Source organism: Nelumbo nucifera, chromosome 1, assembly GCF_055504915.1.
Source record: "Nelumbo nucifera cultivar China Antique chromosome 1, China Antique-T2T, whole genome shotgun sequence".
In the NCBI taxonomy this organism is placed as follows: domain Eukaryota; kingdom Viridiplantae; phylum Streptophyta; class Magnoliopsida; order Proteales; family Nelumbonaceae; genus Nelumbo; species Nelumbo nucifera.
This window is the reverse complement of record NC_142649.1, coordinates 35,984,763-36,009,505: the sequence shown is the minus strand read 5'-3', so window position 1 is coordinate 36,009,505 and position 24,743 is coordinate 35,984,763. Positions and strand designations below refer to the sequence as shown.

General features: G+C 38.9%; 1 protein-coding gene across 7 annotated transcripts in view; it reads right to left on the bottom strand.

The window, feature by feature from the left end:
• Window positions 1-437: 437 nt before the first annotated feature.
• LOC104608279 (Pentatricopeptide repeat (PPR) superfamily protein) overlaps window positions 438-24,743 on the bottom strand; it is a 38,689-nt gene continuing 14,383 nt past the window's right edge. For 2 of the 7 annotated variants that reach the window (XM_010274215.3, XM_010274218.3), the window contains exons 4-12: window positions 12,643-12,722; window positions 11,900-11,984; window positions 9,659-10,078; window positions 9,094-9,201; window positions 2,109-2,176; window positions 1,858-1,945; window positions 1,695-1,766; window positions 1,555-1,608; window positions 438-1,123 (exon numbers count right to left, since the gene is read on the bottom strand). In XM_010274215.3, the coding sequence (XP_010272517.1) occupies window positions 1,049-1,123; window positions 1,555-1,608; window positions 1,695-1,766; window positions 1,858-1,945; window positions 2,109-2,176; window positions 9,094-9,201; window positions 9,659-10,078; window positions 11,900-11,984; window positions 12,643-12,722 (1,050 nt within the window). In that variant the 3' untranslated portion in view covers window positions 438-1,048. Of the gene's footprint in view, window positions 1,124-1,554; window positions 1,609-1,694; window positions 1,767-1,857; window positions 1,946-2,108; window positions 2,177-9,093; window positions 9,202-9,658; window positions 10,079-11,899; window positions 11,985-12,642; window positions 12,723-24,743 lie in introns of those variants that run through there. The other 5 variants (XM_010274216.3, XM_088896481.1, XM_010274217.3 and 2 more) reach the window with 5 other exon arrangements.

Sequence of the window (24,743 nt, the reverse complement as noted above, 5' to 3'; positions counted from 1 at the left end):
ACAATCTGGACAAATATCACTAATGGCCTCAGAGAATCTATGTAGACTGTCCCGGGTAGGGAGTAACTGTTTAACACAAATGACAAGTGTCCAATAAAGGCGATCAGGGAGATCCACGCACCTGTTTGGTAGTTGTACTTGCAAAACCTAGGTAGCACCAAGTGTAAAAGATCATTGCGCCACGGCACTGATGAATGATCTACCGCATAAACACTTACCCAAATGAATAACTTGCCGAAAATGGTGTAACAAGGCTTTAAAGATACTTTCCTTAAATATTTCGAAATGGTGTAACAAGCATTGCTCATTTGAATTTATATATTTGAAAATGGTGTAACAAGCATTGTCCTTTGTGATCTGCCCCAAGTCCTTCTAGCCAACTTATAAACATATATGAAATACCTATCTCAAAGTTTATCTACATCACTGACACTCACTCAACAGTAAAGCTCAATTTTATTACTAGCGTGTCTAAAGAAAAAGGATTTATCTGATATCTGACTTTGGAAATCATCAAATGATTTAGTAACAATTTTAAATTACAATAAGCTGTAGCACCAGCAGCTCCATGGAATAAATATGCATGCTGTTACTGAGAAAAAAAAAAAAAAAAAGAAAAAAGTAACAGCTGAGGCCACGATATCAACAAAACATCGTTTACATAGGAACCATGGTCCAGCATGTCTTCGTGATTGATACAAGATGATGAAGAGATTAGGTCAATCAATGTGACCTGACAAACCAGTAAAGCAATCTTCAGATGCCCCATTGAAAGAAATCTACCACTTATTGCCGCCTATTACTTGCCTTTCTCCATGATCAACTCATTATGGCGCATTTTTCTCTATGGTTTGAAGAGTAATCTGGCGGTAATGCTTTCCATTAATCTTCAATTTCAATGGATTCTGCCAATGTTATCTCCAAGGGCAAACCAATGAGGTGCACCATGAAAATAGCCATGGGATGTGATGCGTTCTAATACGCCCATGGAAACTAATACGGAGTAAAGAAAATTGGCAAACCATGCTTTGTATATGTGCTACTAGACCTATTCTGTAGGCACAGGCTGAGAACTGAGGAGCCTTTCCACTTCATCATTAGCCTCTGCTTGCATTCTCCAACGCTGCAAGGTTAAATGGACATACAATGTTAGCAAAATAATATTTAGTTATGGAATCATGTCCCAACCAAACTGGACTCATCACTTGGAAATCTTGAGTTTATTGTTAAAAAGAAAAAAAAAAATCAAAAGCCTTGAGAACTGAGAAGCAAACTAGAGGAACCAATAGATAAGACTAAACAATTTAGAGAAAAGGTAAAACCTAGGACTCGAAAACTGAAATTTAATAAAAATACACTTTCCAGGTGAAGGAATTTTCTTTACCAATCAAAATAAGTAAAAAGAAATAAACAAAGCTTCAGATTTTTGCATCTTAAGAAATCTCAAAATTTCCATTTTAATTTATAAGTTTTGTAAACTTGAACTCAATCAGGCCATTTCAGTGTTCCTGCAACAAGTTCTAAACTCAAAGGTCCCAAATAACTACGGCATGCCTCTTCAAGGTTTTCTAGCTCCATGATTTGCTGTATCTGCTCTGCAATACTCTCCTGCACAAAATTGTTGAAATTTACTAGGCAGGACAAATATATGATGAGATATTATTTTATTTGTATTATAAAGTAGTGGTACATACCGCATTACTCACTGCTTCAGCAGCAAGAACATCAGAGTCCATTTCTACCTCAATCTCAATCATTGAAGATATCTGCCAAACCAAATAGCAATTATTTTCAATCAATAAAAGAAAATGGCTGAAAATGCACTATGAAGAGGTGCTTTTATCCTTAAAAACGTACTCTTGCATAGCTATCAATCAACTCAATCCGTCCCATTATAGAAGTCTCCAAACTTTGACGTACCCTTTGCACTCTGCTTCTCCGAGCACTAAAAAAAATGGTTGTCTAAGATATAATGACTTCCATGAAGAGACCTTGAAAGCTAACCCTCTTTATTGTTATGAGTATAATTTGATCAAAAGACTAATGGATAACAATCTTATTAATCAAACAATGATCTTAAAGATGACAGAGGTGTTCAAGGGTTTTACCGATAAGAAGGTTCTCCCACAGCTAAAATTTTATTCTCCAATTGGCACATCCGAGCCAACATCCAAACCTACAAAGGAAACCTTTATTATAGAGCCTCAATTTAGGTAACTCTCCCTATAAGAGCAGGATCTAAATATCCATGCTAATGCTTGTAAAAGAGCCTTGTACCATTTGCAGTTCTTAATTTGCAATCAATATGTAAGCTGTGGTTGATGTTGATTTAGTAGTCACTGTAATTAGGGTTCACCCCTACCCTTATTTCTTTTAAAAAGAAGTTTCTTATAGAAATAAAGGTATTGCCATACAAGCAGAGGAACTGGACCAATCTTTTCTCCAGTTCGACTCAGTCTCCAGCACTAAAAGTCAAGATGTTTTTAACCATCTGGTTAATTGCCACCTTCTACTAACTACAATAATTATGAAGAATGATCCAAGTTAACATTTTATATCTAGATTTGATCTTGATGTTTCCTAAAGAGATAGCAACGATTGTCCTTATTGAATGGTATGTTCTAATCTGACGTTAATGTACATACATGTGTATGCCATATTGGTATCTTTATATAAGGAGATTCCTAGTGAAGATCTGTAGTTTATATGTAAGATTGAATTTAACCTTGAATGAAACAATGGTGAATGGAAACAGATAATGATGATCAAAGAGAATGCGTTTCAAATTCCTTGATTCTTTTCTCTTTTTATATTTTCTTCTAGTCATCATATATAGCTAAGTATATGTTTTCAGTCTACATTAAAACAATTGAACCTGTTGCTAAACTAGTCATCATATATAAGCTACGCATGTGTTTTCAGTCTACATACACTAATCAAATATTGGAACAATTGAACCTGTTGCTCAACTAGTCCATCATATATAAGCTACTTATATGTTTTCAGTCTACATACAAACTGTAGTGAGAATGGGCCAAATGGGCCCTAGTGTTCTTTATTTCTTTTTAGTGTTTAAAAGTTATGTTTCTTAGTTATGGGCCTTATGGGGCTTCTTTTATTTTCTTTAATTATTTCTTTAATGCTGGCCGCCCCATTAAGGGCATCCAAGTAATTGTACTCAAACTTAGAATTATTAATAAAAGTGATGAAAGGGGGCTAGAGAGAGATGTTCGAATTCTTCTTTTCTCTCTTCCCTTCTTTTCTTCTTCCACAACCTATTGCTGAAACTTCTCTTCTTCTTCTTTCTCTTTCTCTCTTTTCTTCTTTTATTGCATTATCTGAATTACTGTAGGTGTAATTTTCAACTTGGTATCAGAGTGGGTTCCCACTTTCGACTTTTTTCTCCTTTCTTTGCCCATACATAGTATGTATGGAAAACTGATCGGTTGATCAATCAATTACTTATGCAGCCTAGTTAGGAAGGTTTTTGGAGAGTTTTGTGGAGGTTTTTCATCCTTAGTTGAAGCTTAGGGTAGGTTCTTGGAGATTTTCCCCGAAAACCCTAGATAACTGGAGAAACCTTGTTACAGGTCGTAGAGACAGTTTGAACCAGGCACTTGGGGACCAGAGGTAAGCCTTTTGATTTCTATTAGGGGCGGTTTTGGTTGGATTGAATTATGGAACCTCTGGAAGGGGCGGTTGAAGTTTCTCTCTTTCTCTCCATCCCGCAAGACCTTGTGAAACCCTAATTTTGGGGGGACGAGAGGTTGTTCTTTGCTTAGAACAGTAAATCTAGCCTAGTAAAGCCCTAATTTGATTTTCGTTTGCATCCGTTTACTCAATGGAGCAAACTGGAGGAGAGACTAAATATTCCGCAGATTCTGGGTTTGGACATAGGGGGTTAATGGAGAATCTTTTTGGGGTTGTGACTACTATGAAGTTAAATGGGACCAATTATTTAGCTTGGTCTCAATCTACTAAGATACATGTGTGTAGTAGAGGAAAATTACTAGGAGCAAGAAGAAACCGGAGGAGGATGATCCTACTTATGAAAGGTGGATACAGGAAAACTACACAGTAGTGGGTTAGTCAGTGAATTCTATGCAACCACACATTAGTCAGCATTACCTGTGGATTAAAACTGCAAAAGAAGTGTGGGATAGTGTCACAGAGACCTATTCCCAAAAGCTTAATGTTGCTTGGGCCTACAAATTGAAGCATGATGTGAATAATCTTAAACAGGGGGAGAAGCCCTTAGTAGTCTACTTCTCTATGCTGAAATCTCCTTGGCAAGAGATTAGTTTGATGGAGACTATTGTTTGGGGTTGCACAAAGGATGTTGAAACATATAGGAGGTTGGTGGAGAGAAATCGGGTCTTTGAGTTCCTCATCGGACTCAACTCAGAGTATGATAGTGAGATAGAATGTTTTAGCAAAGGACGAGGCGACTTTGTCTCAGGCATATACTATGGTGAGCAATGAGGAGAGTAGAAAACAGATTCAATCTGTTGAGTCGTAGGTTGATCACTATGCTAATGTGGGGATGAAGCCAAAGGTTAGCAACGGGAAGAAAGATGTTATTTGTGAATACTGCAAGAAGCCTAAACACACTAAAGACACATGTTGGAAGCTGCATCCAAAGCTTGTTCCTACCAGATTCAAGAAAGAAAATGGTGGGAAAAGGGTTGAAGTTGGAAAATGTGGAAATGCAAATGTAGTCACCTCTTCACAAAGTGAACAAGGACAGGGTGGAGAGAAGTCAGTGGGAGAACAACTTGCAGCTACTAGGGCTGAATATGAGAAGTATGGCCGAATCATCAGTCACTTAGAGTCCACTGCCATAGCTCCTTTAGAGACTATTCCTTCCTTTGCATATGCTCACTCAGGTATCCATGCTATTGCACATCATGCTTTTGTCTCAGGTATAAAACCCCTTGGATAATTGGTTGGTGCTTTTGACCATATGACCAGTGTTTCGCAGTTATTCACCTCTTACCAACTTCTTTCTGGACGGGATAAGATATACCTTGCTGATGGCTCCCTAGCCCCTATCACAGGAAAGGGAGACATTAAGACCTCTAATGCCTTGACCTTATCATCTATTCTTCATGTACCTAAACTTAATACCAATTTGCTTTCAATTAGTAATTTGACCTTATCTCCTTTTTAAGAAAGGCGCAAAATTACAAAAAAAAGAGCTAGAAAATAAAAAAAAGTCAAAAAAATCCAAAAATATTAAAAAAAATGCAAAAAAAATAAAAAATATTAAACATAATGTTAATAAAAGTATAAACTTAAATTTTAAAATAAATGATTTAAAAAACCTATTATCTAAAATTAAAATACATAAACATAGCATGTAAAGTGTATTCAAATGAAAATTTAAAAATAAAAGCAAACATATAAAGCATTTGTAAGCATGTAAAACCCGCAATCTCTTTTTTTCCTTAATTGCATTGCTTCAAGTAGTTAATTTGACGTAAAACATATTGCATTCTTGATTCTATGAGTCGCATTTGTAGCACGCCCCTCGAGGCAAGCCCAAACAAGTCTATGTTAGGATCTGAAATTTTTATTTCTCACATAAAAAATAATGATTTTATAACTTTCATTGCCTTTTAAGAAGATATTTTATTGCAATGAATGAATGAACAACATAAGCAAATAGGGGGTTCTCGGAGCTTCGGTAACATAGCTTTGTTTGGGCTTGCCTTGAGGGGCGTGGTTGGGGGCGGAGCCCTCGACCCAGCCGTTAGACTCAAAAAACAACAAAAAGCGCAAAATTTTAAAAAGGCGCATCAAGCGCACACCTAGGCGCACCAGGCGCGTGCCTTTTGAAAGAGGTGCGCCTAGGACCTGGGCGAGGCGCATACCCCAAAATGTGCCTCGCCTATGTGCCTAGACGCACCTTTTAAATCACTGGCCAACACTCCACAACAAAATGTAGTGAAGAGGAAAAACAAACATATTGTAGAAGTTGCAAGGAGCATTCTCTTTACGACCCATGTTCCTATGAAGTTTTGGGGTGATGCAGTTTTAACAGCTACATACCTTATTAACCACATGCCATATCGAGTCTTGGGGTTAAAATCTCCCTTTGGAGTCCTCTTTCCTGATGTTGAGATTTTCTCTATTCCTCTGAGGGTCTTTGGTTGCACTTGTTATGTCCATATTCTCAATTCCAAAAGACACAAGTTTGACCCCTAGGCTCAAAAGTGTATCTTCCTTGGTTATGCCTCTACACAGAAAGGGTACTGTTGTTTTGATCCCATTAGTGGCACTTGGTTCATTTCCATGGATGTCACCTTTGCAGAGTCAGTTCCTTTTTATAGCCATCCTTCTGAGGGGGAGAGATCTCTCGAGTTGTTTTCTTCATCCCTTCCTTTGCCAACTCCAGTTGAGTCTTGTATCGAGCCCTCCATAGTTACCCCCATTCCCGTGGAGGGATCTTCTCCTTTGAGGTCTTCCGCTCCTACTCCCCCTCCTACTAGTCCTCCAGTTGTTTCTACTCATCCTATTCTCCTGAGGTGGTATCGGCGGCAAAGGCTAAGGCAAACACAGATTGATCCCACACCTCTAGTTGAGACTCAGATGCTCTCGATTATTAAAGAAAGGACATGTCCATCACCTCCTCCACCAGCACCCTTGTTTCCAGACCTTGACCTACCCATTGCTTTGAGAAAAGGTAAGAGGAAATGTACAACTCATTGTATTTCCAGACACCTTTCCTACAGTTAGTTGTCCCCATCCTACTATGCCTTTCTAGCCTTCATTTCCTCTCAATCCATCCCAAAGTCTGTTTTAGAAGCCTTAGCCATACCAGATTGGAGGGATGCTATGAGTACTAAAATAGAAGCCCTTCATAAAAACAACACCTGGGATATTGTTGACTTGCCAACTGGGAAGGAACCTGTTGGGTGCAAATGGGTTTTCACTATCAAGTATCGTGCAGATGGGTCAATTGAGAGGTATAAGGCTCGGCTTGTTGCCAAGGGATATACCCAGGTATATGGGATAGATTACACTAAGACCTTTTCTCCAATTGCTAAATGACTCCGGTGAGTGTTCTTTTATCCTTAGTCGTGAGCTATGATTAGCCTTTGTATCAATTTGATGTTAAGAATGCATTCCTGAATGGTGATCTCACTAAAGAGGTATATATGTCCCTTCCTCTTGGTATATATGGCAAGGAAATGCAGGGTAAGGTGTGTAGATCGAAGAAATCACTTTATGGCCTGAAACAATCTCTACGTGCTTGGTTTGACAGGTTTAGGGCTGCTCTTGTTCAGTTCGGCTACACTCAAACTTAATCAGATCATACCCTCTTTTTTAAGAGAAAAGGCACTCTTGTGACATTCTTTATAGTTTATGTAGATGATATTATGGTTACTGGCAGTGATACAGAAGAAGTTAGTGCTCTCAAGAAGTTTCTCAGTTCTGAATTTGAAATTAAAAATTTAGGGGAGTTGTGGTATTTTCTGGGCGTTGAGGTTGCTAGGTCCAAAGAAGGTATCTTTATTTCTCAACGGAAGTATGTGCTAGACCTTTTTACTGTGACTGGAACTTGGTGCTAAACCTGCCTCTACCCCTATTGATGTGAATCCTAAACTCTCAGCTAATGATGAACTTTTAGCTGACAGGGGAGTGTTTTAGAGATTACTAGGGAAACTTCCTTATCTATATATGACTCGTCAGACATTTCATATGCTGTGAGAGTCATCAGCCAGTTCATGCATGCTCCTAGAGACACACATATGGCTGTTGCAAAAAGGGTGTTATGCTACCTTAAGGGAACCCCCGGGGAGGGTATATTATTTGCTAAACATAGACACAAGAAAGTAGAAGCATATACAGATGCTGATTGGGCAGGAAATGTAGATGATTGAAGATCCACATCAGGATATTGTGCTATGGTAGCCGGAAATATTGTTTCCTGGAGAAGCAAAAAGCAGTTAGTAGTTGCTAGATCTTCAATTGAGGCAGAGTATATAACTATGGCCCATGGTTTTTTTGAGTTGTTATGACTTAGATCTCTCCTTAATGAGATGGGTGTTTCATGTGATGAGCCGCTGATGTTGTATTGTGATAACCAAGCTGCTATTAACGTTGCTCACAACCCAGTTCAGCATGATAGAACTAAGCACATTGAGGTAGATAGAAACTTTATACGGGAGAGAGTGGCTTCAGGAGAGGTGTGCCTACCTTTCATTGTATCAGAAGAGCAATTATCAGATTTTCTAACTAAGGGAGTCCCAAAAGGCAAAGATTCAACATTATGTAAGCAAGTTGGGCATGATTGACATCTATGCTCAGCTTGATAGTGTAGTGAGAATGGGCCCTAGTGTTCATTATTTCTTTTTAGTAGTGTTTAAAAGTTATGTTTCTTAGTTATGGGCCTTCTTTTATTTTTTTTTAATTATTTCTTTAGTGCTGGTTGCCCCATTAAGGGCATCCAAGTAATTGTACGCAGACTTAGAAGTATTAATAAAAGTGATGAAAAGGGGGCTAGAGAGAGAGGTTCGAATTCTTCTTTTCTCTCTTCCCTTCTTTTCTTCTTCCACAACCTATTGCTGAAACTTCTTTTCTTCTTCTTTATCTTTCTCTCTTTTCTTCTTTTATTGCATTATCTGAATTACTGTAGGTGTAATTTTCAACTCAAACTATCCAGCCAAAGTTTGGATTAGTTGACTACCTAGAGTTTTGATGACTCTTGTGCCTGACTAGACCACTAATTGGGTGATGAACCCCAGTTGGACAACTTGGTTATATACTTTTCTTCTTTTGTTTTGGCTTTAAAAAGATACTTGAAGTAATGTGTGCTATGTACAGGTAAAGTATGAGATAACACAATTCAAGTGAAAGCTGATCTGTCAAGTTGACCGGTCATTTCCTAGGTGTTGACCAGTCAATGATTCACAGTTCAGCTGCCTTGGCTGCAGTGGTTCATTACAGCATCACATACCAAAAGTTCCCCAGATCACCACCCTCAATGTTATAAAATTTCAAATGTATCCTTCTCTTTAACTTTTCATTGCACGTTTCAACTCAGTCTCAAAAGGAAGATAGTTGAATACACTTGCACAGATTTATTACCTCTTTCTCAGTGGCTTCTCTTAGATCCTTAATGCGGGCCTGAAGTACATCATATTGAGATAAAAGTTGCTGCTTGATGGCAACTGCATCAACCATTCTCTCAGGAAGCTAGAACCATGCCAAAAGTATTGATACATAAGAAGAGATGCTTATTCATCCATGTTGAATTTTTCTTGTGCTAAGCACTTCAAGAATTAAAAGTTAACAATAAGGTCTGACAGTTCTGATTAGTTTAACAAACAGTAGCTGTTTTGATACAGTTATTTTTGAAAATTTTTTTGATGCTAAAAAAATGCACAGATACAACAATCTTAGGTCAAAATCAACTAAATGATTTTAACCACCTGACACAATCATTTACATAGCTAGAATGTATTTAGAAAAATCCTGAGAAGAAACCCTTTCATCAAATCACTGCAACTGTATGTCCAGGCCAATTTCATCTCAGAGAACTCCTAGGTAGGACCACAGAAGTGTGCAACACCTCCCCCCCCCCCCCCCGCTCCCCTGTGCATACATCATAAGCATGAAAAGAAGATTCCAGAGAGAAAATGGTTCTACGTACCCGACTCAATTGTGGCAAAACTAAACCATTTACAGTAGTTCCAATGGCAAGCGATGCAACGGCAGTGGCAAAAATGAACTGGGGCAAGCTGGGATTTATTATCCCAGATGCAGCATCCCCAGTAGCCAGCACCACAAGAGCAGGAAAGAGGACAGAGGGACTAAGTAGAGATAAACTTCCATTCTTTATAGGGGCTCTTAGCAACTGTGATTCCTGTCCATTTGTGTGGTTTGTCAGACAAATAGGCTCTCCAGGGTTGAAACCAGGAACCTTTGGGTTAAGTCGAAGGGGACCTACATCCCGATAAATATTTGGAGGAGCTGCCAGAGAGATGGTTATCCTTTCTCCTTCTTGTGCAGGAAGTTCCACTGTTTTTGTAGCAAACCTGTATGTACGAGCATTTCTGGAAGGAGTTTGAACCTGAAATAGTGCAAAGGATTATCAGAAAAATAGAAAGTTAGTATGGCTTGGCACTGTGCAGTGAAGCATATGCCTAAAAAAGATTCTAAACAATCAACAGAATCACTGAACAATTTAACAGCTAGAACACCAGAATACCTGTATATGTTTAACATACCCATGTCAAACATGCTAAGTACCTGATAGGAATATATTTTGTAGCAGGAACACTCCTAAAAATATGTAAACCTTATATTTAATGGAGTAGAGTATGAAAAATTCGTTGGATGTTAGAAGTTTTATTATATCTGACAAGATCACTGAACACTTTAACAGCTAGAACACCAGAATACCTGTATATGTTTAACGTACCCATGTCAAACATGGTAAGTACCTGATATCAGTGTTTTAAAAGTGCAAGGGCCAATTTGCACCTAAGACGCAAGGCGCAAGGCGAGGCGCAAAATTACAAAAGCTAAAAATTCAAAAAAAAAGTCAGAAAATTCAAAAAAAAAAATTAAAAATGCAAAATTTTCAAAAAATATTAAACATAATGTTAATAAAAATATAAACTTAAATTTTAAAATAAATGTTTTAAAAAACCTATTATCTAAAATTAAAATACATAAACATAACATGTAAAGCATATTCAAATGAAAATTTAAAAATAAAAGCAAACATATAAAGCATTTTCAAGCATGTAAAACCCACAATCTCTTTTTTCCTTAATTGCATTGCTTCAAGTAGCTAATATGATGTAAAACATATTGCATTCTTGATTCAATGAGTCGCCTTTGTACCACACCCCTCGAGACAAGCCCGAACAAGTCTATGTTAGGGTCTGAAATTCTTATTTCTCACATAAAAAAAATAATGATTTTATAACTTTCAATGCTTTTTAAGAAGATATTTTATTGCAATGAATGAATGAACAACATTAGCAAATAGGGGGTTCCCGGAGCTTCAGTGAGCGAAAGAACAGGAGAAATAAGAATTTCAGACCCTAACATAGACTTGTTCGGGCTTGCCTCGAGGGGCGTGATTGGGGGTCCGGGGGCAGAGCCCCCGGCCCAGCCGTTAGACTCAAAAAAACAAAAAGCGCAAAATTCTTAAAAAGGCGCACGCCTGGGCTGAGGCACAAGGCGCATGCCTATGTGCACCAGGCGTGTGCCTAGGACCTGGGTGAGGTACATACCCTAAAATGCGCCTTGCCTGTGCACCGCCTTGGCGTGCCTTTTAAATCACTGCCTGATAGGAATATATTTTGTAGCAGGAACACTCCTAAAAATATGTAAACCTTATATTTAATGGAATAGAGTATGAACAATTCGTTGGATGTTAGAAGTTTTATTATATCTGACAAAATATGAGCATTGAAAAATGATGTTTAGCTTCAAAAATCTAAACACTATAGCACGGTAATCACCATATTGAATGGGATATTTTTACTAGTTAATCTAAAGAAACAGAAAAACATCCCTGTTTCCCATATCTGTGTCCATTTCTGTATTCGTATCTGGGCTGTCTTAGTTTAACAGACACATTGATTGGCAATAGGAGAACACATTTTCAAGGGCAGATAGCTGAGGCTAGCTACCTACAAGGGGTACTTGGTACTTTATTGTGCACTTCTTATTTATACATTAATAAAATTTTAAATGTTACTGATAAAAAAATACTTGGAACACATTTTTCTACAAAAAAAAAGTGTTATAAACTAGAAGTCAGATATAATTGCATTGAAGTTTAAAAGATTGTGTTCGAAAGCTATTTTAGAGGCTTCAACAAATATACATGAAAAATAAAAGCATCAAACAAATTAGCTATCAAGAAAGTCTTTACCACAATAGAATGAACAGCAGCAGGAATGCTCTGTTTCATTACTTGCAGGAATCTTAACCATCGTTCCCATGCTGGAATGTCCATGCTGCGTTCGTCAGGAGGAGATCCTTAGAGAAAGTGAATATCGCAAGATCAACACCATACACAAATACATCTTATGAGTGAAAACACAGAAGAATGATATTAGTAACTATATTATAATAATATTGTATCACAGGTTATTCTAAAACAGTAAAGATTTTTTGGATCAACCAAAAAAAAACATTAAACATTTTTTGCTGATTTTTGTTACATCAGAATAGAATTTCCTGAAGTGATAGGTAAGCACATTGCTTTGGCACCAAAACTAGACAAGATAAATCAAGGAAAGAAAATAAGGTGTTTGGCATGGCTATAGATTAAATGTCTCTGATTGTTACAAATGCTGGATCACATGATATATAAGCCACCAAACAGTAGGTTCTTTTAAAAAAAAAACAGCTCAAACACCAAAGACACTAACTAGTGTTGGAATCTGGAAATTCATGTGATATGTTGCTTGCGCTTTACCATATTTGGGATCTTTGGAGAGTAGGCATTCTAATTCACAACTCTACAGAACTGACTTGGGTAAAAGTAAACAAACACTCCAGCAACATTGAAATGTGTCATATAGAAACACATCCAGTGGATAAATTTATCAATTGAGATTTGATTTTTTATAACAAGAAATACATTGAGTAATACAATAATAGAAATAAAACCTGATTTCTTCTGATTCAATACTAACTACATCTCCAGAAACAAGCTCATACTTGTAGCGGCACTTGGAACAGGTTGCAATCTGCAAGACACCACAAACATTTTAATGTCATAGAAAAATGTACAAGAAGCATAGCTGTCATCAGTATTATCATTGTCATCATCTTCCCCACCTATATTATCCCACTTAAACTGAATTAAAAAAAAAACTCCTGTTCTGCTCCAAGGCCACCACATCTTTTGTTAATGAACAAGCTACCAAATCTTTTTCCTACTATTAAAGACTTCAACTTGTTTTCTGTTAGAATGTAATGCTTGTACAAAATTACTCCATTATATCTATCTATCTATCTATATATATATATATATATAAGTCTACTCCATTGTGGACTAGAGTGGTCTGGGTTCAGTGTTTCATCCAAACACACCCTAGCAGCTGAGACAAGCTGCCCCAACTTCTTTGGCAGCACATTAGTGTCAGCCTTGGCAGGATAAACTCCCCAAGTCTATCCAACGGCCAAGAACATTCTAAACTAACACGAGTCTCATAAGTGTCCAATTTAAGGGGTAAATACATAGAAACATACCAATATTAATATAAAACAATAATGTACTTTTATTCATTTACAATAAATGTATATGTACATTAATATGATTGGAGCTAAGGGCATATACTGTATAGCAATATCAACGGGAAGATTAAATAACTTAGGTCTCGAAGTGCAAAGCATGAAAAATGGAACCATGAATACATCATTGTCATGTCATGGCTGTTAGTATCTATACATCCTCAAGTGAGGAGGAATTTCATGTGGGCAAAGACAACATGTGAAACCTAGGAACAAGCCAAGTCTACCTATTTTGATCAGTGACACTTTGCCAAAATTTATCAATTGCGAGCAACATCATATACTTGCAAACAGGGGGAGAGAAGTCTTTTTGTATATTACTCTGACTTGACCTTTATCTAGAAAAAGCTAGACCATTATCAAAATATGAATTGGAAGTGTGATGAGGATGCACAAGACTACAAGAAGCTTGTCTCACAGCAACGGGTGTTCGCCTTTCTCTTGGGACTGAATCTTGCAGATGAATCTATTTGGATTCAGATCTTAGGAAGTAAGGACCTTCCATCAGACCAAGAAGTGTATGCCCTAGTGTAGTCTGAGTATGAGAAGTTTGATGAATAATTTTGAGGGTGAATCAATGGCCTTGGTGGCAAAAAGTGATGCAAGTTAGGTGGTGGAAATTCATTTAAGAAGGGGGAATTTCAGAAGAAAGAGGATGACAAAGATAAGTTATGGTGCACTCACTGTCGGAAGTCTAGGCATACTTGTGACACTTGTTGGGAGCTTCATGGGAAACCAAAATGGTCTCAAGAGTTAAGCAAGAAATCTGTTTAGACCAAAATAAGAAGATAGGACAGCAGGGTCCAAAGAAATCTAGTGCAACAAATATGGCTACTTAGGAAACTTTGTTATCTACTGTGAATTAGGAACGTGCTTCTGGTTCTATTCCTAAGGAAGATATTATCAATTCCTCCTGTGACCATTTGGAGTTATACGGTAGTGTAGTTTGTTAGATGGATAACTCTACCCCTACCTCATCAACTTCCTTTGCGTTTACATCAAGTAATTCTGGCATGACTTTCCATGTGACTTCTGATTTCCCTGACTCTCCTTGGATAATTGATTCAGGAGCTTCGAACCATATGACTGGTAAGTCAAATTGCTCTCAGTTCTATCATCTCCTCTTTGGTAGGGATAAGGTGAAACCAGCTGATGGCTCTTTTTCCAACATATCTAGTTAAGGAACCACCTTACTTCCTTTTGGACTCCACCTTTCTAATGTTCTGCATTTCCAAAAATTCCTATCAACTTGTTTTATGTTAGTATTATTGTTTTGGAATGGTAGAATACTGATGTGTTTCATTCTATTGCCAATTGGCATATTTATACAGTAAGCTGCTGCAATAAATAGAAAGAAGAAAAAAATAGAAAGAAAATAAAATAGAAAGTACAAGAATAGAAAGAAAAAATTTTCTAAATCAATCCTTCCACAATCCTAGAAATATATACAATTCTATTTTTACACAACTACCAAATATAGATCTGCACCAGTAATCCCACGTTTTCCAACACTCCCCCTCAAGCTGGTGAATAGAGATCCTCCATTCCCAACTTGGCTATAATTCTTCGAAAGTCTGTACTATTGAGCACTTTAGTAAGTACATCGGCCAGTTGTCCTTTTATAGGCACATATGGAGTGCAAATCAACTTGCTGTCCAGTTTCTCTTTTATAAAGTGTTGGTCAATTTCGATGTGCTTCGTCCTGTCATGTTGAACAGGATTGTGAGCAATATTGATGGCTGACTTGTTATCACAATATAGTTTCATAGGCTTTTCTTGTGGAATCTTTAGGTCTTCTAAAATTATCTTCAACCAGAGTAATTCACACACCTTGTGCCATAGCCCTGAATTCTGCCTTTGCACTTGACCAAGCCACTACATTTTGCTTCTTACTCCTCCAAGTGACTAAGTTTCCTCCCAAGAAGGTACAGTAACCAGAAGTGGACCGTCTATCTACTGGAGATCCTGCATAATCGGCATCTATATATGCTTCAAGAGCCAGTCCCCCATTTCTTCTGAATAAAATTCATTTTCCTGGATTGGCTTTCAAATAGTGCAGAATTCGATGAGCAGCCTGCAGATGAACTTCTTTAGGATTATGCATAAACTAACTTATTACACTTACAGCGTATGCAATATCTGGCCGTATATGTGCAAGATAAATGAGTTTTCCCACCAGTCTTTGGAACATCTCCTTGTCTACACTTGCATTCTCGTTGGCTTCTCCAAGTTTATGATTGGGATATATAGGCGTGGAAACTGGTTTACATGCCATATTTCCTGTTTCTCTCAAAAGATCAACAACATACTTTTGTTGAGAGATAAAGATGCCTTGTTTAGAATGTGCAACTTCAATTCCGAGAAAATACTTTAGTCTCCCCAAGTCTTTTATCTCAAATTCTCTGAAAAGGCAGTTTTTCAATGCTTCCTTCTCCTTTTTATCATTCCCAGTAACGATTATATCGTCCACATAGACTAATAGTGCAGTAACTCCCCCTGAGGCTATGTGTTTGATAAACAATGTGTGGTCACCTTGACTTTGCTTGTAACCTGTACTAAGCATCACCTTTGTAAACCTTCCAAACCATGCTCTCGGAGATTGTTTGAGGCCGTATAGTGCTTTCTTCAACCTACAAACTTTGTTCCCCTTAATGCCTTCTCCAAAACCCGATGGAATGTCCATGTATATCTCCTCTTCTAGATCACCATGGAGAAATGCATTCTTTACATCAAACTGTTGCAAATCCCAATTATAGTTAGCAACCAAAGGCAGCAACACCCTTACTGTATTCATTTTAGCTACTGGGGCAAAAGTTTCCTGATAATCTACCCCATAAGTCTGTGTATATCCCTTGGCTACCAGTTGTGCTTTGTACCTTTCTAACGACCCATCAGATTTGTACTTAATTGTGAACACCCATTTACAACCTACAGTCTTCTTGTTTCTTGGTATATCCACAACTTCCCATGTGTTGTTCTTTTCTGGTGCCTCCATTTCCATTCTCATGGCTTTTCTCCACTCTTTATTAGAAAGTGCCTCGGCTAGAGTATTAGGAATTGGAATGGTGTTAAGGCTGGCTAGAAAACTTTTATGGGATTTAGAGAATCTTTGGAACGACACAGATTTGGCTAAAGGGTACAATGGGCGTTTGGTACATTCTCTGGTTCCTTTCTCAGTGCAATAAGTAGGTCATATTCAGACTGTGAAGGTGCAGGTTCAGGTTTTGCATATCCCTCAGTTCCAAGATTAGGAGTTGAATCTTGGACTTGCACAAGTTGAGGATCTGGATTTCTTCTCCTAGAGTAAACCTGCATATATCTCACATCATCATGCACATCATTGGTGGGGTTAACAGTGTCTGAATTTGGTTCAATGGTCGGGTTGTTTGACTCTTGTTGAGACTCTGGAATGTGGGGCTCAGAGGATTGTGACTCAGAGGGAGGTGACTCTTGATGGTTGGATGACTGTGAGGAGGGTAATACATCTAAGGAGAGTAGATCCGAGGCCTTATCTTCCATAAATGAGGGCTCCCTCTGAAGATAAGGTTGAGTGAAAAAGGATTGTCCCTCCTCAAATGTGACATCGATGGAGGTGTAGAATTTTCTGGTGGCTAGATGATAACATTTATAACCTTTCTGAGTTGGGGAATATCCCAAGAAGACACACCTGATTGCTCGTGGATACAATTTTCCCTTATTATGGACATGAACAAAGGCAGTGCAGCCAAAAATTCTTGGTGTGAGATTATTTGAGGTTCGTATATCAGGGTAGAATTGAGAAAGGACTTGTATTGGGCTTCGGTTGTCAAGAACTTTAGATGGTAGTCTATTTATGGTGTATGCAGCAGTAAGGACAGCTTCCCCCCAATATTGTTTTGGCACCCGGTTTTGAAAGAGAAAGGCTCGGGTGGTTTGCAAAAGAAGGGCATTTTTCCTCTCAACTATCCCATTCTGTTGGGGAGTGTTAAAATAGGAGGATTCATGCACAATGCCTTCTTTCTAAAAAAATGGAGACAAATTCTGATTAAAATAATCTGTAGCATTATCAGATCGAAACCTTTTAATTCTCACACCAAACTGAGTTTGGACCATGTTATGAAAGTTGGGAAGAATGGTAACCACATCAGATTTAGACTTAAGAAGAAAGATCCATGTGACCCTAGTGCAATCGTCAATAAAGGTGACAAACCATCTAGAACCAGTAATGTTGGGAATTTGAGAAGGGCCCCATATATCCGAATGAATCAAATAAAAAGGAGTTGAAGATCTTTTATTGCTGATTGGGAAAGAAACCCTTTTGTGCTTAGCAAGTTCACAAACATCACAGTGAAAGGTTTCAACATCAATTCCTTTAAACAAGGAAGGAAGCATTGTTTTTAAAACAGGAAATGAAGGATGACCGAAACGAAAGTGATGACGCCAAATTAAATCTTTATTGGAGGTAGATAAGAATGACTCGTGAGTGACATGCATAATAGTGTGAGATGGTTTGCTGGTTGTTTCAAGGTAGTAGAGTCCATCCCTTTCCTTAGCATGTCCAATCTTCTTCCCCGAAACCTGGTCCTGAAATACACAGTAAGAAGGAAAGAACACAACATTGCAGCTCACATCCTAGGTGAGTTTATGTATAGAGATAAGGCTAGTGGATAACTTAGGAACATGAAGCACATTTTTAAGCAATAGGGATGGAGTAATTTGAATATTCCCAATCCCTGCCACTGTGGTGAAAGAACCATCAGCAACAGAAATTTTTCTATTACTAGGACAGGGTGTATAAGTGAGAAAATGTAGTGAAGAGGGTGTCATGTGGTCAGTAGCTCTAGAATCAAGAATCCATGGAAAAACACTAGCCGAGGCATGTAATCCTAGAGATAAAGACTCACCTGAGAGAGCAAGAGAGTTAGAACCACTTCCTGGTTTCAAGGATTTCAGGAAGCTCCTTAACCTTTCAATTTCTTCATCATTAAATGGTCCCTAACTTGAGTGTTCTTGCTGCAGGGTTGTGGAGACATTATGGGCCTATTGAACTCCTTTTGAAACTCCTCGATTTCCCCATTCCTTGCTCGATGTGGGAGGTTTCCCATGAAGTTTCCAGCACCGATCTTTTGTGTGTCTGGGCTTCTTGCAATAGGTGCACCAGAGGTTATCGTTAGAGTCACGGGTAGTTGTGTCACGAGCCAAGTTGTGATTGTTCTCACCCTTTGAACCACTGTAACTTCCTCCCCTTGCCACCATGGCTGATCCTTCAGGATCTTTAGGCTCAAGCATGATTCCACGGTGGCTTTCCTCAGCTCTGACCAGGGCTATGACTTCATTCAATGGAGGCACTTCTTCTTTGCCAAGAATTTGTATTCGGACCTGATCAAATTCAGCATTCAGTCCGACCAAAAAATCATACACCCTATCTCTTTCAGTAAAATTCTTCAAGACCACAGCATCATCAGGGCACTTTGTCTCAAGAACCCGATAATGATCAAGCTCATGCCATAAATTTTGCAGCAGATTTGCATACTCTGTAACACTTCTGCTCCCTTGTTTGGCCGCCATTGTCTTCACTTTGACCTCATAGACACGAGCAGCGTCATGGGCTTTAGAATAGGTTTGTTGGACAACATCCCAAATAGCCTTTGCAGAGGGAAGAAACATACAAGTATCATTGATCTTGGGTGTCATTGAACTCCACAACCATGACATAATCATGGAGTCCTCTTCGTCCCAAGCATCAAAATTTGGCTCGCCCAACTTTGGCCCTGTTCCAAGAAGGTGACTAATTTTTCCTTTTCCCTTCAAATAGGTACGCACTAGTTATGACCACTTCAAGTAGTTCTGGCCATTCAGTCTATATGTTGTCTGAATATTCTGCAAATCACCAGTGTGAGGATGAGAATTTGTTGCTCCTTCATCGGTTTGGACGGGAGCACCTGTTGCAGTCATGTCGAACATTGTTAATGGAGGAAAAAATAAGGCCAGCAGGAAAGGAGAATAAAGGAGGGAAGAACTGGCCGGAATAAAGGAGAATAAAGGAACACTTCTGGTTACAGATCAACACTGAAGGCCAGAAGAGAAAAACACAAAAAACTGGCAATGAAGGCCAAAAAAAAACTAAAGGTTGACAAACCTAGAGCTCTGATACCATGTTTTGGAATGGTAGAATACTGATGTGTTTCATTCTATTGCCAATCGGCATATTTATATAGTAAGTTGCTGCAATAAATAGAAAGAAGAAAAAAATAGAAAAAAAAAAGAAAATAGAAAGTACAAGAATAGAAAGAAAAAACTTTCTAGATCAACCCTTTCACAATCCTAAGAATATATACAATTCTATTTTTACACAACTACCAAATATAGATCTGCACCAGTAACCCCATGTTTTCCAACAATTATAACAAATTCTTTGAATTGTTCAAATAACCTTCTTCTCTTCTTCTTTTGCTATACAAGATTTGGCCTCTGGGAAGATGATTAGCAGAGACTGTATGGTAGACGGGCTTTACATGCTAGAGAATAAGGCTGGTCTTGCAATCATAAAGTCTAAGAGTCAGTAGAGTAAGAGTCAGGTTATTTTGTGGCACAGTCGCCTTGGTCATTTGTCTTTTGAGTCATTAAAAGTGTTGCTTCCTGAGATATTTAAGTCAATGTCAGTGTTTGATTTTATGTGTCAAATTTGTCAGATGAGCAAATAATGTAGAACTCATTTTCCTTTGAGAAATAATAAATCTGTGTTTCCTTTTCATATTGTTTATTCTAATATTTGGGGCCTTGTTACTTTGCCTTCTAAGACTGACTATAAATACTTTATTACACTAATTGATGACTATTCCAGGTGTATATGGGTGTATCCAATGCGATCAAGAGAAGAAGTACCCAAAATTGTAAAAGAATTCCAACAAATGGTTTTTACTCAGTTTCAAACTGAGGTCCAAATCTTCCAATCTGACAATGCCAGAGAATATTTCCATAGTGACCTTACAGAATTTTTTGCTTCATATGGATCCCTTCACCGTAGCTCTTGTGCTCGAACACCTCAACAAAATGATGCTTCGGTTCTAACGTGAAGTTGTTCTATGTGTTATTTATCTCATTAATCGTATGCCTTCTCGGTGGTCGAAGTATATGGCCCCACATCAACTTCTTTTTCCAAACACTCCCTTTTTCCCTATTCCACTTCGTGTTTTTGGGTATCATTGTTTCATAAAAAATCTGTCCCCCACTCGTGGTAAACTTGATCCTCGTACCATTCCTTGTGTCTTCTTAGGGTGTCTCTCTTCCCAAAAGGGTTATCGGTGCTTTGATCCAGACTCCAAGAAATACTACGTTTCCATGGATGTCCTTTTTTGAAACTCTTACTTCTTCGTTTCTCAAGGGGAGTGTTAGTAGGGTTGAGGAGAAACATGCTCAAGTTCACCTTCCTTCTATTCCTGATCCTCCCCCGTTTAGTGTTTTCTTTCATCGACACAAGAGCCAACCGAGTTCAGGAAATGTGGAGCATTCGGATGCTATAGCGCTAGTGCCATCAGACTCCCAGGGGACAAATCCTATTCAGCAAAGTACTCTTGTTCCCATTGATATGATTGATCCCATTGACATATACTTCTGCTATTAATGACCTAAACCTTCCCATTACTCAAAGGAAGGGTGTTAGGTCTTATACTACTAAGCACCCTATTTCCCATTTTGTCTCTTATGAGCACACCTCACCCTCTTTCGTGCTTTCCTCTCCTCTATTGACAATGTTCCTATTCCCAAAAGTGTTGCAAAAGCCCTCTTAATTCTTGAATGGATTAGATGAAATGAAAGAGGAAATCAATGCCTTACACAAAATTGGACATGGGAATTGGTAGATCTTCCTAAAGGACAAAAACCAATAGGGTGTAAGTGGATTTTCACAAAAAACATAGAGTTGATGGTACAATAGAAAGTTACAAAGCTCGATTAGTAGCAAAAGGATTTACTCAGGTGTATGGAGTGGACTATGTAGAAACATTTGCTCCAATGACGAAGATGAACTCTATCAAGGTCCTTTTCTCCCTTGTTGCTAATCTTGATTGGGAGCTTCATCAGTTGGATAATAAAAAATGCATTTCTTAACAGTGATCTTGAAGAAGAGGTGTACATGATACAACCTCCTGGCTTCCGTGCTCAGGGCAATGAACAAAAAGTGTGCAAACTGAAGAAGTCCTTGTATGACCTAAAGCAATCACTAAGAGCCTGGTTTAGCAGTTCAACAGATTGGCTACAAGCAATGCCAATCTGATTACACCTTGTTTGTGAAGAGATGGGAATGAAAGATTGCAGCTCTAATAGTATATGTTGATGACATAGTGATCACTGGTACTTGGGAAACAGAAATTCAGAAGTTAAAGAAGTTTCTTGCCACTCAATTTGAAGTGAAAGATCTAGGTCCCTTATGGTATTTTCTTGGGATTGAAGTTGCTCATTCATAAAAGGTTATCTTCATTTCCCAAAGGAAATACATCCTAGATTTGTTTCAAGATTCTGGAAAGCTAGGGGTGTGTTGATAGGTGTATTATATGTACTGTATGCAGGTTTAGTGCCTGTAGGGGTATTTTTGTAATTTTGTAGTCCTCTTGTGTTGTACGGCCAGTATAGTATAAATACAAATGCTTCACTCGCATGAAGCAGTTCTTTTGAGGCCTTAAGTCTGCAGCCTCTTCTCTCTTCTTCTTCTTCCTTCCTTCTTCTTCTTCTTCTACTCAACATGGTATCAGAGCAGGACCGACTAGGCCTAGAAAACAACCAACTGAGGTCTCTCTTCACTGCTGCGTAGAAGCTATAGTCCTAATGCTCGAAGACAAGGAAGAGGAAGCATTCTCTAATGCTGCGATTAGTCTTCACTGCCGAGTAGGGTTCTGCTACAAGAAAGCTGACAGTTCAACTTCCTAGCGCAGAAAAGGGTTTTGCTTCATGTTTTCTGGGGTTGCTCGGCTAAAAGACTGTAGAAAACCATCCCAGATGTACGAAGAAGGGTTCTGGCCTGCAGAGAAGATTGGGTCCATGAGTGTACTGCCTATTCACAGTTCGGGTGACCTGGGTACTGAACTGAAGTTTCTCTGTTTATGGTTCTCTTCTTGCACTCTTTCGATGGATTGTTAATGTCCAAAAAATCTGAGTAGGGACTGCTCGGCTATTTTGTTTTCCCTCCTCCGACTGTGTGTTGCTCTATTCAGCTCTCTAAGGGACTGTTGTTGAACCCTAAACCCTAAGTGACTGTTCGGCTGCCCTAGAAAGTGGATATCAGCCGGGTGTGTTGAACCACCACTTGTATTGCTGTATTGCTGTTCCTACCGATTAGGTGTGGATATCAGCACTTGTATTGCTGTTCCTACTGTGAAGCTGCATGAAAGTTGTAAAATTGTAGGTCATTTAGACCTGGTTACACTACAAGTGCAGTGTTCGTATATTGTTCTGTGGAAAGATTTAGACCTGGTTACACTGCAAGTGCAGTGTTTGTATATTGTTCTGTGGACTCCTACAAAGTGTAGGTCATACAAACTAGTACTGCAGCTGCAGTGTTTGTGTTTGGTTCTCTATGAAACCGAAAATCAGCAAGTGCCTAGTTGTGGACTGTAGCAGCTCTGTAAGGCAGTGTACCTTTGTTTTGAGTTCTTCTAAACCTAGAATCATGAATAAGGAAAGATTGTGGTGCACTAATTGTCAGAAGCCCTGGCACACCAAAGATACTTGTTGGGATCTCCATGGGAAACCAAAGTGGGCTCAGGATTTACCTAAGAAGCAAGGCTCAGATGTAATTAGAAGACCCGGGCAACAAGGTACCAAGAAACACTACATGGCCAATATGGTTACTCGGGAGAATCAGCCCTCCACTTCTACTGTGATTCAAACACCACATGGCCAACATAGCTACTCTGGATCTGACCCAAGGGAGGATATTGTAAACTCCTTCCGTGACCATTTGAAGCTTTAAGGTAGAGCAATTCGCCAGGTGGATGCTCCTCCCACCACCTCTTTTGCATCCACATCAGGTAATCCTGCCACAACTTTCCATGCTACTTCTCACAACCTTGACTCTCCATGGATCATCGATTTTGGAGCGTCAAAACACATGACTGGTATGTTTTCTTACTTTCAAACTTATCACCCTCTTTCCGGAAGAGATAAAGTGAGACTAGCTGATGGATCATACACTTCCATAGCTGGTCAATGAACTTTCTCTCTTCCCCTCGGCCTTACTCTTTCTGATGTTCTTCATGTTCCAAAATTCCCTATGAATTTGTTCTCAGTCAATAGTGTTACAAATTCCTTAAACTGTTCTGTGACTTTTTTCCCTACCTATTGTGTGATTCAGGATCTGGCCTCGGGGAGGACGATTGGTAGGGGACGTATGGTTGATGGACTCTACATGTTGGAGAATACGGCTGGCCTTCATGTTACAGAGTCTATGAGTCAGTTCAAAAAAAGTAAAATGTATTTGTGGCACTGTCGTCTGGGTCATTTGTCTTTTGAGACCTTGAAATTTGTTTTCCTAGAACTGTGTAAGTCAATGTCTGTTTCTAATCTTTCTTGTCAAACGTGTCAGTTAAGCAAGCATCGTAGAACTCAATTTCCTCAAAGAAATAGTAAATCTGAGTTTCCTTTTCACATTGTGCATTCTGATGTGTGGGGCCCTGTTACTTTACCTTCTGAGAGTGGCTACAAGTACTTCATTACCTTCATTGACGATTATTCTAGATACACTTGGGTATATCCAATGCGAACCCATGAGAAAGTACCAAAAATCATCCAAGATTTTCAGCGGATGGTCTTCACCCAATTTCAGACCGAGATTCAAATATTTCAGTCAGACAATGCAAAAGAAGTTTTTCATAGTGACCTCACGGAGTTCTTTGCTTCACATGGCTCTCTTCATCGGAGCTCTTGTGCCCGTATGCCACAACAAAATGGTGTGGCTGAACGGAAGAACTGACATCTACTTGAAGTGGCACGGGGTTTACTACTCCACATGAATGTTCCCAAACGATTTTGGCTTGAGGTTGTCCTTTGTTCTACATACCTCATTAACCAAATGCCCTCTCGTTGGTTAGAGTACAAAACCCCACATCAGCTTCTCTTTCCTAAGGACCCTCTTCTTTCTATCCCTCCTCGTGTTTTTGGTTGTCGGTGCTTTGTCCAAAACCTATCTCCCACCCGGGGGAAATTGGACTCTCGTGTTATCCCGTGCATATTTCTTGACTACTCATTCTCTCAGAAAGGGTATCGTTGCTTTGATCCTGTTTCTCGAAGATTCTATGTCTCCATGGATGTTACCTTCTTTGAAGATGAGCCCTTCTTTCCTGTTTCTCCTCAGGGGGAGTGTAGGCATGAGGAGAAACTGGTTTAGCTTCCTCCTCTTCCTAATCCTTCTCCTTCTCCCCCTTCTCTTCCTGATCCTCCACCTTTCTGTGTTTTTTCTCGTCGTCATAAAGGCCAACCAAGTTCAAGAGCTGTGGGGAATC